General features: G+C 40.0%; 1 protein-coding gene across 4 annotated transcripts in view; it reads left to right on the top strand.

The window, feature by feature from the left end:
* LOC118106433 (endothelin-converting enzyme-like 1) overlaps positions 1–9655 on the top strand; it is a 48742-nt gene extending 39087 nt beyond the window's left edge. For 3 of the 4 annotated variants that reach the window (XM_035154974.2, XM_035154972.2, XM_035154973.2), the window contains 7 exons: positions 103–154; positions 3657–3724; positions 4302–4450; positions 5519–5584; positions 6175–6270; positions 7264–7340; positions 8098–9655. In XM_035154974.2, the coding sequence (XP_035010865.1) occupies positions 103–154; positions 3657–3724; positions 4302–4450; positions 5519–5584; positions 6175–6270; positions 7264–7340; positions 8098–8197 (608 nt within the window). In that variant the 3' untranslated portion in view covers positions 8198–9655. The remainder of the gene's footprint in view (positions 1–102; positions 155–3656; positions 3725–4301; positions 4451–5518; positions 5585–6174; positions 6271–7263; positions 7341–8097) is intronic. The other variant, XM_035154975.2, reaches the window with a different exon arrangement.
* The last annotated feature ends 3870 nt before the right edge of the window (positions 9656–13525 follow it).

Genomic DNA, 13525 nt, shown 5'->3' on the forward strand with positions numbered 1-13525 from the left:
GAGCCCGTATACTGTCACTGAAAGTGTGTGATATTCACACGAGCTGTTGGAGTACCTGAGCCTTTCCACTTCCCTCATGTTGTTTCCTCATCTCTTTTCCAGTCTTTCCTGCTGGCATCCTTCAGCCCACTCTCTACAACCCTGAGTTCCCACAGTAAGTCGCCCTCCTCCTGTCCCTGCCCTCCCCTGCTGCTGCTGCTGCTGCTGCCCACAGGGAGGAAACAACATCTTCACAGCCACAACAACAGGCCATTAAAGCCTGCGTTAGTCTGGCCAGCCTCTGAGTCCCAGCATGGCTGATTAAACCAATTTAACTACCCACCAAGAGCTCAATTACTGAACAAGGTCCTGCTAATGGAACAGGTGTCACTGAGAGGTCGACTCTAAAAGTAACTTCGCTGAACTTACATGGCTTCCCTGTCCGTCCAGCAGTTCTGGGAAAAACTATTCATAACTTTAAATTAGTTATACATTGAGAACAAACATTTTGTTCTTTGGCTGTGCATTTTACAAAGATACTTTTTTGTGTTTTTAATAAGGTTTGACAGGTATCATGGCCAATAGCAATTTTATTTTTTAATACGGTATCTGAGGAAGTTTTCCCTTTTATGGTAAAATGTAGGATCTTTACAAATCAAATTATTGTGAGACAAGAATTTCAAAAATGTAAAAAGTGATCATAACTCAAGCAGCCCCACAAAACGTTTGCTTGGATAAACGGGTCTAAAAGGGGAAAAACTTGAATTAGAAATCTGACCAGACAAGTCAAGCCACCGCTTTGAATACTTTACATACTATACACATATTTCTGTATGTATGTACCAGAGAAGTATTAAAGTTTGACAATCAGCTATAAGTATATAACAAGAACAAACACTTTAACAGTCATGAAGCTTTACGGTGTAGCAACTGATCAAATCTTTAATATTTAGGTTTGACTCAAACTATATAACCGTCATACAAAAATGGTGAAAACCAATCTAATCCTTCGTGTAGGCCCACTACATCTGCCAAAGAGTATACATATATTTCTAACAATTTGATTGAAATCTATACAACTCTTAAAATGAGATATAACGTTTATTTCGGATTATTTCTATAATATATCAAAAGTTGAATTCATCAGCCACAAAATGCAATTTTGCCGAGTTTAGTACACTTTTGGGTTTTGCTTCTACAGCTTTACAAGGTCTGGTATGACCAGAATACTCAAATACCTTATGTGAGTGAATGTTAGTAAAGTTACCATATTGATTTGGACAGTTTGCTGAGTTTATGACTCCTCTCTTCCGGTGCTATACTGTTACATGACATTTTAGGCTGTCACATATAAACCTCTCATTGGTTTATAGAACAGAAAACTCAATGTACCTCACCAGGAGACATGGGCTTCTCATTTTCTCCTTGTAGTCACATTCCATTTGCTCTCAGTCAGGTTGTGTAATGATGGCATCTTTAAAGCACCTTGCTCAGCAGGATCTTTGGGGAAATGAAGGTAAATTAAATGAACCATTATGCTGTAATTACCACATGGGACAATCACTTCAGAGGATCATGTAGTTTCCCATGTTTGAACCCATTAATTACAAACTGACTGAGGATAAATGATTTATACCTGCATGTAATTTACATTTCTCTTGGCTATTTCTCACAGTCTCATGGAGGTAAAAGATTAATTTCCCTTCCAGCTAACCACCGTCTTCAATGTATTTTTTCAGTACAGTATGATAATCCACTGAAAAGGGTAATTCTGTTATTTTTTAACCTAGGCCATTTGTTTTTTAAATGTGGGCATGTAAATGAATGGTAAATAACCACTGCTGCAGTTTCATGGCTGGCTGCCAGTGCAGGTTATCCACTGGACAGAGTCAAGTTCTAATGTGACTTTGAATAAGGTTTTCAACATTAGGCAATTTTAAGAGGTTATCCATGATTATGCATTTAAGAATGAACATACAAACATGTACACTGTAAGACAAATTATGCCAAAAGATTTTTTTCGGTCAAAATTATTTGTATGTCAGAGTTTCCTTGAACACACCAATGAGAGAAACTTTTAAAATAAGTAAGCTTCAACTCTCTGTGGTTTGGATCATGGTCAGTGAAAGAACCATGAAGTGCAGCACTGGGGAATATGCAGGTAAACAACTTCTTCTCCACTCATCACACCCTTTTGTTCACCAAAGCTATTCACAGAATCATACTGCTGCCACAGAGAATTATTTTAAGTTAATGCATACAATCCAGTTCAAGTAGCTAAACCTGCTGCATTCATACCAACTCTCCTGAGCAAATAAAAAATAACACAAAACACACGCATGCACACAAACGCACACACACACACACACAGACACTTCACACAAATATGAGCTAATTGCATTTAGCAGCTTGTGTATCCAACATTAGGTAGCACTTCTGTGCCCTCATTCGGTGTGATCACCACTACTTCCTGTACCCACTGCCATGCATGTTAATCAATATTAATTTAGCATTTTTGTAAGGTGTGTGTGTGTGTGTGTGTGTGTGTGTGTGTACACCTGTCCCCTTTAAGTTATTACTGCAGTAGCCCTAACCTCCCATAAACTCGCACTCTCCTACTCCTGCTCACACTCGCCCACACAAGCACGCACACAGACACACACACCTCCACTATCACGTTGAGTATAATGAAGCTTCAATCAGCCAGTTAGTTCAGCGAGGGAGTCTGGCCCAGTGTGAGGCAGCGTATCGACTAGCTGTCAGAAAGTCATTTTCAGACGTAGCCATGTGAATAGCCCCGAGCCTGCCCTCTCATCGCTCTCTATATCTGCATGAGCGCCAACGACAGCACTTTGGATCGGCCCACGGTCAAGGAGAGGTGGAGCAACCCATAGGTCTTTGGAGGCAGGGAGCATGGAGATGGACGCATGGAGGTCATGGGCATGACAAACAGACCTCTGATGTTCTCTAATCAGTGTGAACATGGCATTTAACTTTTTATTCAATACCAGTCTCAACCACGTGGATCCAAAATTAGGTCCCAGGTGTATTCCATCTGGCTTTGCTGAGCAGAATTAGCACACATTGACAAAACAAGGGGAAGAAAGACAAAGCATTTGCGATACCTCAGAAGATCAAAAGGTACAGACACATTTGTGTATTTGTAAGAGGAAGTACTGCAAAGTATTGTTAATTATTACTTTTAGAAAAAAAAACTCCCCTTAAATGAAGGCCCCTAAAGGTGTGTATTATGCTCCAGACATTTTATGAAATTTGTTGAACTTCATTTTCTGCCTCATCTCTTGAAAAGCTAACTAGCTACAGCCCATTGCTGTTTATTCCTAAGATAACAAAATCCACCTCACAGCACCTGTAAAGCTCACAAACACGTTATATGGTGACCCCGTTCAGACTTGGTATGAACAACAATCCTGAGTGATCAAATCACAAGTAAGTTAGTGGTCATACCAGAGTAGCAGCAAGTTACTGTGTACTGAGCTGATCGAGGTTGTATTGTTGCCTATGAATCCAACTTTTTAAAAGCAAAACATTCTCTCCCTTAATAGTTCTTAGATTTGTTTTAGGTTAAGGTAGCTCAAGACTTTTTAAAGCACCTGTACAAATTATCAAAGTGTCAGTTCTGTCTTATGTTCCATATTTCTCTTTTCTGCTGCCAGGTCTCTCAACTACGGAGGAATAGGAGCTATCATTGGTCATGAGCTAACACATGGATATGATGACTGGGGTGAGAATGACAGCTTCTTCACCCATCATCCATTTCAACTTACACATATCTCCATTTTTCACCATTTTGTCCCCATCATCGCAATACACAAGACTACCTGAGAGAAAGAGCAAGGGTTCCCTGGTGATTACTGTAACTTTATGACATTTGTAGGATTCCTGTGTGTCCAACTGTGCAGTAAAGACTATTTTGAGCCACAATCTCTGACTTTCATTTCCAGTCAAAGTGCTGCCCTTTAAAATACAGTAAAAGAATTTAATGAGGGGGTGAACTTCCTGCCAGCCACCTTCTCAATGCTGCATTGAATGTTCTACCAGCTTCTTTGCCAGAGAGACAGCCTCTGTTTTATTAGACAAATTTAGTTGGTTGGAAAAGTTGTTCCATTGGCTCATGAACTGATTACATCAGCCAAGGTCAACCATGGATTTTAGAACAATTACCTAATGGTTTGACTACTGCAGCTACCAAAAAGGGGCAAAAAAGATGACCTGCTGGGCAGCTCTTTGGACTGTGAAGAAAAGTTGCAGGTTGTGGTGTCTCCATGCTAATACCCATGCCCTTTTGCCCTTCATCTTAGTGATGCAATGGTTCATGTCCCTAGGGGGCCAGTACGACCGCCATGGCAACCTCAAACAGTGGTGGACGGAGGACTCCTACAGGAAGTTCCAAAGGAAAGCTGAGTGTATCGTCAAGCTCTACGATAACTTCAGTGTTTATAACCAGAGGGTGGGTTTGCAAACACGTACGCACACTGCACCTCTCCTATGTGCATTTTTAATTTTCATGGTAACATCATATACAGAAGCTATATAGTATGGAATGTTTATATTACAAACCATATGTCAGCTAGTCAGTGTCCATTACCGCAATGATGCAATTTATTTATTATTTCTAATAAGATCAATACTACTATGCTAACATATGAAAGACTTGCATAATTTAGCTCAGATTACATGTGGATATGCAAACCTAACTTTTATGTTTCTTTAAAGGAGCATTTCACCAATTTTACATTTTACATTCCTAGTTTGGTTTCCTCAGAAGCACTGCTCAGCCTGCAAAAACAACTGCATTATGTCTTTTGTGGATCTGCAGCAGCTTTTAAAGCCTTTCAACAGATAACATTATTTCATGGCTCTAACCCTATCTACCTCTAACTCGTACTGTGTTCAGACATTATGGTTACATTCTGTTTTTATCTGTGTCTACAAAGTCCAGAGAGCAATGTTAAATAAATACAGTATACTTTTGATGGCGTCATGGGAGAGTTTCATGGCCTGGTGGTATTTTGGTAACTCTACCGCTCAGGTAAAACTCTTGCCAAGATTCAGATGAGACGGTCAGTATCACTCTTATGTCTGCATGGTAAATATTAAACTACAACCAGCAGGGGATTAGTTTAGCCAGGTTAGTTTAGCATTAAGACCAGAAATAAGGAGAAACAGCTGACCTGCCTTTTCTGGAGTCTCCACCGGTTGCCTAACAAACTCAAAGTGGCAACAAGGAAGGAAATCCCTGACATCATCCAGGAAGTAGGCAAACCCCTGTAATTTTTAGACTTAAGTTTTTATACAGACTAGTAATGTGTTATTATTGAGTTTTAAAGATGCTAGCGGGTGCATTTTTTTACCTTTGTACAGAGTAGGCTACTTCTGTATTCATTTTTTTTTTTGCTTTTATCTTTATGCTAAGCTTAGGCAGACTGCAGTCTTGTCCATTACCAGCAAAAACAGCATAGGCACAGAGCTGTTGAGACCCTTCAGTGTTTCAGAGGTTTCTTTTCTGTGTGTCTAGGTGAATGGTCGTCTGACACTGGGGGAGAACATAGCAGACATGGGCGGGCTAAAGCTGTCGTACTTTGTAAGTAATATGCCATAACATCCATGTTTAAATATCAATACACAAAGACTCTGAAGAAGATCTCTCTTTATTCTTCATGACCTCTTAGTGAAAGTAAAGAGCAGAAGTGCCTCTTAATCAAGATAAAAGATAAACATTCAAACCTAAATTACCCCTCTCTGCTTGCATTATTGTGTGTGTGTGTGTGTGTGTGTGTGTGTGTGTGTGTGTGCTTGTCTGGACAGCGGAGGATCTACGATGCTGCATAATTCAATTCCATATCGACTGTGTCAGTGGTCTATGTTGAGGAGGGGAGTGGAAACAAAAAGTACAAAGAGAATAAATGGAATGAATTTTAAATAACTCGCAGCATCAGAATGCAACAATAGGGTCACGATGCCTGGTGGTCATGTCAATCAGTCAGATTGGCTGAAGCAAGTATAACGAGCAAGTTTTCATCATATCTCATGGATTTCTTCAAGGGGAAATCATTGATGTCCAATCTGGATTCAGATCTCGATCTAATGTGAAGAGAATAGGTTGTGTGGACATGAGGTGTGGAAACATAATGTTGTCAGTTGATTTGAATCTTCTGTCGCTCTCCTGTCCAGGCGTACCAGAAGTGGGTGAGGGAACATGGTCCCGAGAGGCCACTGCCTGGACTCAAATACACTCACGAGCAGCTGCTCTTCATTGCCTTTGCACAGGTACAGAAGTCTCCCAACTAATTCACACTTGTGTCTTTCATTACATTTGTATGTTAAGTCATTTCAGCAGCTCTTCTCGGCTGGAGTGAGTGATCGCACAGAGCAGGTAGGAGTTTTTTATTATCCCAACATGAGCTGATGGATTCATTAACCACTGGAGGGATCAAAAACAAATGAGTGTTGATGACAGTGTGGTGTCTAAAAGCACCAGGCCACCCCTGCTCCGTCTATTATGATCCATCATTGAAATGGCGGTTTAGTCGAAAAATCCATGGCTTAATGTAACAATGACAGAAATCTAGAAACACATTTTAATCCGGTTTGCTGAGTTTTATCCCATTTTTGAAAACTCCTGACACAGGGAGGTGATGTGAAAATCACCTAACGGTAACGTTTATTTATACACTATATTTCCCCTGTGAGTCTAGGTTGAGTGAAGAAGCATTATCTTCAGCTCTGAGACATGTCAGCCACCTCAGTGTTCACAAAAAATACTCACATCTGCACAGCAGGGCCAGCGGACATGACCTTTTGAACTTAAAGCAAGGGTTGGTAATCCTTGAAAAGTTATCAAGAGCAGGCTACACTTTGAAAATATACAACCGATACATCTCACCCCCTCCTATCAGCAGTCTTGGCAAGGCAACGCCCCCAAAACAGAGGAACCTGCACTGACAACGGCTAGAGGACTTTTCTGTGACTCACGCTCGCTAAACTCTGACCTGATTGTGTACAGGCAGTCAGGTCTGTTAGTGACAGACAGGTACGCCAGCCAATCATGGGGGTCATAATCTTGGTCATGTTTACTTCAGTCCTGCGTGGGCCACAGACACTGTCTTTTCTTCTGACAACTTAATTTACTTATGGTTATCGGGACGTGAAGAGGATTTCAACCAACAAGATAAAAAGTGTTTCAGAAACAGCTTACCAACCGTACTTTTAATAACCTATTAAATATCTAATCTCACTGTTGAGTCAATGCTGTCATTTCAGAACTGGTGTATGAAGAGAAGATCTCAGTCCATTTACTTGCAGCTGCTGACTGACAAACACGCGCCAGAGCACTACAGGTACAGTGCACACACTCACAGAAAACAGAAACACCCAGGATCCATTTATAAGTTAGATTTATGCAAATTATCTTCAATTCTAATACACCCAAAATACATGACACTACTAACTACTGTATAACTAAGAGTGCACAGGTTGTTGTTGGACTGCTCCCTTTTCCTTTGAGAAAACAACCCATTTATACTGATACATTATCACATAACTGCATTGCATCTACATGTATTGCATCATATACACATCATGTACATAGAAATGTTCTGCAAACTTTTCACGTTAAACGCAGGCAAAATATCCATTCTCTGATATAGTTGAAAGGAATATTTGTTACCATACAGTGAGTGAATAAAAAACACTACAAACAAATCCAGATTATTATGCAGATCCACACACTTTCACCTGTTCATCCTAGCACTCTACAGATGTTGGATTTTCTGTATTAACGATCTCTGTATTATTTCTTAAGGAATAACAAAAAATTTGAAAAATGCTCTATCTCACAATGTTGAAGAAAATGTAAAAAGAAATCCTAGATTCCTGATCAAGAACAGCAACAAAATTGAATGGGTTCTTTCCTGACCCATACCACATCCCTCCACCAAGTTTCATGGTAATCCCTCAGTAGTTTTTGTGTTATCCTGCTAAACAAACGCAGATAGAAACCTAACCTCCTTGGCGAAGGTACAGTAAGTACTGTATAGCACAAACATACACAGATGTTTACCATGTTGGTTGTGTTTGTCTCTCCTCCCCCTGTAGAGTGATCGGCAGCGTCTCCCAGTTTGATGAGTTTGCCCGTGTGTTCCACTGTGCCAAGGGTTCTCCAATGAACCCTGTAGACAAATGTTCCGTATGGTGACCTCTCCACCCGGCCTGGCGACCATGGGATGACCTCCGTCTTCATAGCCCACACCCACACAACCTGTCCTATATCACACATTCATCAGAGCTAACTTGATGCTACAGAGCGCATTACGCCTATTGTTGCCTTTAAAAAGATACAGGAAGGAAATGTATCTTTTCAGCATTACAAATATGTTTTCAGTTTGAAAAGTTTACTGTCCATTGTCCGCATCTACCAAACTAAAGCATGGGTCACATGACCATTGTTCTTGTACATGAATATCATTTGATTACATATATTTTTCTACTTTTAAATTTATTTTCAAATCATCTATTTTTGTATTTAAGCATTTCTTTCATTATGCATGTAACTCATATGCTATTTGGTTTTCAATCAAGCAACATGTTTCCTCACTTGTTTCCCTTCTTTGTAGCATCAACTGGAAAAACTAGAAAAGAACCAGAAATCAGAAGTTTAAAGATTGGTAGCAACAGTAACTTAAACGGGACAAGGAATTTAAAATGAATTGGGATCAGCAGTGTCCTGCCTGTCCAAATGTTGGTGTCCGTTCAACTCGGTAATGGAGTTCAAATTGTTAGGCAATGCTGCCCTCTCATGGCTGCAGAGAGCAATGGTGCCTGATCCCCTGTCATGACTTGTATCGTTCACCCCCACTGGTCTTTGTTACTGTGAGTGTTTGTAAGGTTTTTAAGATTTGTCAACTTTTTTTACAAAAACAAAACAAAAGGAGGTGGATTCCAGGTTGATGTTTTTCTCAGGATTTGTAGCAAAGTGCAGCCGAACAGGGAGTCTCTATATCTACATTCAACTCAAGTCTACACAGAGGAGCTGGTATATTTATCAAACCGTAGGATGAAAACTGAGAGGAGAGGAGCTTTTTCATCGCTGGAATTCACTGAACGGGCAACGACCTGACCCTGTTGGACGAGGTTGATCCCAGAGCTCCTTTCTGCTGGAAGTGGAACAAACTCTGCTGTTGGATTATTCGCATCTCGTGTTCCCAGATCAAATCTGCATGCTCTTATACGACCCGGGAATCACGCGACAGGACATATGTTCACAGTTAAGTCGCCAAATAACAGAAGCCAACTATCCACATGATAAAGTGCAACTACAACAGAGGCAGGATCATACATTTGTACAAAGTGATATAAAAAAAATAACTTTTGTATAAAGAATCAGTTGGTATAAAAAAAATCAGAATCTTTGTATAGTCAAGAGGTATATCAGATGTTATGGTTGTATAGTTTGTTTTGATGAGAGTGCATGTTTCCTCTCTTACCAACGTCAAATCTGATGGATATAAATGGAGGACATCACACACACACACACACACACACACACACACACATAGGTCTGACAATACAGCTGCTACTTCATACAGCTGCTGCTATCTCTCCCTCTCTGTTGGTCACTGTTTAATGTTTGAATAAAAACAAAGGATCACTGTGATCAGGCGTGGATGTGTTTATGTGTTTGTGTTTGTGTTTGTGTGCGTGTGTGTGTGTGTGTGACATACATCTCTTCTGTATGTGCTGCTCATTATCAGTGTGCATGTGTTTTCAGCTGTGTCCTGCAGTGATGGGAGCCAGTTCTCTCTTGGCCTCCCAGTGCTGGATGGTAGACGTCCACCTTTGCCTCACTTTGTTTAAAACCTGCAGCGTGAATCAAACAACATATTTAAATTAATCTAGCTAACTCTGTTCATATAAAATAAGATTAAATCAGTTACAATGAGCTAGGGTGAAGCAGTTATTTCCACAGTTTCTCCTTTGATAGTTCTCCTTTGCTGTTGCAACATGAACTAGTGTCTTTACAGCGTTTCAAGCAACATATGTGCTTCCAAATGTGTTGTAATAAAAACAGATGCTTTTGAGCACTGGAAGTAGCCACAGCATAGAGGAGCATATTAAGTCTCGAGGTAATTAAACAGTGTTTTCACAGTGAGGCAACTACTCATTTAATGCCTGGCTTTCTTACAATAAGATCTGCCCACTCGTCATATGCATATTAATGACATTGATGAATGAAAGCTGAAATGAGTGAACTCCTGGAACTGAGAAAACACAACTGAACTAGAATAGCACTTCGGAGAGCACATACCTCCATCAAGGTCCAACAGTCCCCTTATGAGACCAAATTTAAATTCACTAGATCTGGATTTTTATTTAGATCTGCACCGAATTGGACATACATACAAATATCAGGCCCCTAAACATTATGATTTTATTAATCAAGGTCCATGAAATATTATTTTTTAAATCTGTGAAAATGTTGAATCTCTTAATGTTAAAGACGGGGAAAAAAATACTTGGATCAGCCCCCTGATCCAGATCCACATCAAAGTTTTCTGGATTCTTCCCTGACCCATATCGCATCCTTCCACTACGTTTCATGAGAATCTGTTCAGTAGATTTTGCGTAACCTTGCTTACAAACAAACAACCAGGGGTGAAAACATAACCTCCTCGGCAAAGGTAAAAAGGGCATATGTGTTGAAGGGGTTATCTCCATACAGCTCTGTGGACTAATCCTGCTTTAATAACCTCTGTAGTCCGCTGGAGTACAGTCACTTCATCCCAGCTGCAGAGCTGAAAACACTGAAAGACTTGACCAGCCAGACATGATCTCAAGTTTGAGATCATTTTATTGTGGCTTGCATGTACCAGTCATGGTCCAGTTTCTAACAGAGTCCCATATTTCTCTCAAACCATTGTACCTAACAAGAAATACTTTTTACATTAATGCAATAAAAAGACTGAAACTATATTGTGACCTTTATAGGACACTGAAAGCGACAGACTCTCCAGTTCAGACACGCACGCTGGTGCAGCCCCTCACTGGCTTTAGACAGGTCACCTTACCTGGTTGGCGAGTCCTTAACTGCAATTTTTAGCTGTGCAAGGACACAGGAAATTCACAAAAACTGAGTGAACAGTTAAATCTGAGGCACAAGATGCAAGAAGAATGTGCTAACAGTTTTTCTTATTATGCTTATATGAATGACTCATTGGCCAATTAATTCTGAGGAAAGTATATACAGAGTAAACAAAAATGAGATGAGATGAGAAGGCTGCCAGCCTCTGCTGTTTTGTACCATGCTTCAAACAGCACAGTCAGAGGTAAGGATTTTCAATGGGGATTATGTATTTTCATACATATTTATATATTTACACAGTTCAGTAAATCTCTCAGCGTTTTTTATCAGTTTGCAGCTTTTACTTTTAGACATTTCCACAAAACTTGGAGACTGAGATGCTGTGAGGGTTAGTGAGGGACTTCAAATGGTAATATGATTTGCAGTTAATGCACAGAATTTATTGCTGATATTACCATCTTTTTCTTTAAAAAATAAACCTCTACAACAGAATAAAAAGATGAATACAATTTGGTACCTCTGAGATTTCTCGGTGCAGTGTTGTCATGGCAGATTCGTAGTCGTCTCTGTATTGTTGCTTTACAGCTCCGAGCTGTTCAGACAAATGATCCATCTGTTTTCGAGCCTCATCTCTGCAGTTTGTATACAGCACACAAAGTTATCATTGATACATGTTGTATGAGATGTCTCGATCACATGTTCATGTTTGTCCACACACTGTTACTGAGCTGTTTCCTGACAGTGTACCTCAGTGTGCTGGTGGCCTGGTACTGCTGCAGTTTGCTGTTGGTCAACACAGCCTGCTTCAGACTCTGGGCCAGAGTTTCTATTGTTCGCTGGCATCGTATCCAAGGCCTTCTGCAAAGACTCCAACTGGAAAGTTTAGACACATACAGACAAAATTTTGTTAACGTAATTGGATGAACCCACGGGGGAGACCCTTACCGAAATTGAGCAGTGGGCGCCTGTTGACCCCTGAATACGCCTCCTCTGCACTCTGTACATTGATATCCTTTGAGTACACACAACAGACTATACATAGCAACTTTATTAGATTGTTCCTAGAACTAAGACAAATTGCTGCAATAGAGGAGACAATGCTACACGTCCCTGAGGTTTTTCTTATTGAATTAATTAGAAATTCATTCAAGAATAGAAGCCATGTAAACACAATATCAAATCAAAATCAATCAGCTCTTGAAATTAGATTTTGTTGAGGGCCTCACAGAACAACAGCATTACATCACAATGCAGAACCTGCCCTGAAGGCGCAATTCAACCCTTTGACAAATACACAATTTCAGTACCTTTGCTATAACAACACATCTGATAATCAGTTTTCTTATAAGGAACCGTTAATCCAGTAATATGGGTTTCATTGTTTCATTGTCACATACTAATACAAATTCAGTTCAGATTTAAATTCACTTTCAGATTTTTTTATATTAAGTTTATGCACCTGACAGCCATGAATCTTGAATACATCAGGTCAAGTAAACTTTTATTGTCATTCATCCACATATTAAGAATACAGCTGAACGAAATGTCATTACTCTCAGGCCAGAGCGCTAAACATCAGTGCAGCATAAAATGCAACATAAAAACTGAACCGAGTGATAAAGCAAACTAGCACAGTTAGCAGGGGCAGGAGGGGCTGCTGCGACCATGTGTGCCACCATCTTACATTTCAAAGACATGAATTCGTATACCTGGCATCACCTTCTTAATATTTAACTTGTTATCGAAGGCAGATTTCAATTATACAAAAAAAGACACTAAATCTGATAGTAAGTTGTTTCATCCTCTCCAGTAAAGTGCCATTTTTACTTATTGTGCTCATCGATGAAATGACTATGTGTACATCAAGGGTTTTTCATCCTGCAGTTTATCTAATTATACAAAGCATTGTACAATTCTTCAGCTCACTGTTGTGGTTTTACAGCACATGACTGTATGATTTTGGTTTGCTCTCTCCAATCACATCGCTTATATATAAGCTCCAAGACCTACTGTGCACTATAGCTGCCCATCATTAAACAGCAGACACACCGAGCTAGCACCGAGCTGTCGGGACCAGTGGAGCATTTAGCAGTTAAAAAGTCAGACACTTATCTCAGCATTTGGTGCAGACCAAACCAGAGCTAAAAGGAGATTGAATCTAAGACGTACAAATAAGCGGCTGCACACAAAGTTTACTCCAAACAAATGTCAATGTTCCTCCCCACACAGCTGGATGTGATACACAACTGTTTGCCAACATGTTCCCCATAGCAATGTTATGGAGTGATAAAATGTACGTCTATGTTTCAGCATAAATATTCACATGTAGTGCTCTCAAATAAATTCAAATTCAATTGACGTACCTGAAGCGACGCCTGCGAGCTAGTTCAGGCAGCCAACTCGAGCTGCACTGCTCCAATCATGTGACATACATCATGTGACATA

This window comes from Hippoglossus stenolepis, chromosome 4 (assembly GCF_022539355.2).
Source record: "Hippoglossus stenolepis isolate QCI-W04-F060 chromosome 4, HSTE1.2, whole genome shotgun sequence".
Lineage (NCBI taxonomy): Eukaryota > Metazoa > Chordata > Actinopteri > Pleuronectiformes > Pleuronectidae > Hippoglossus > Hippoglossus stenolepis.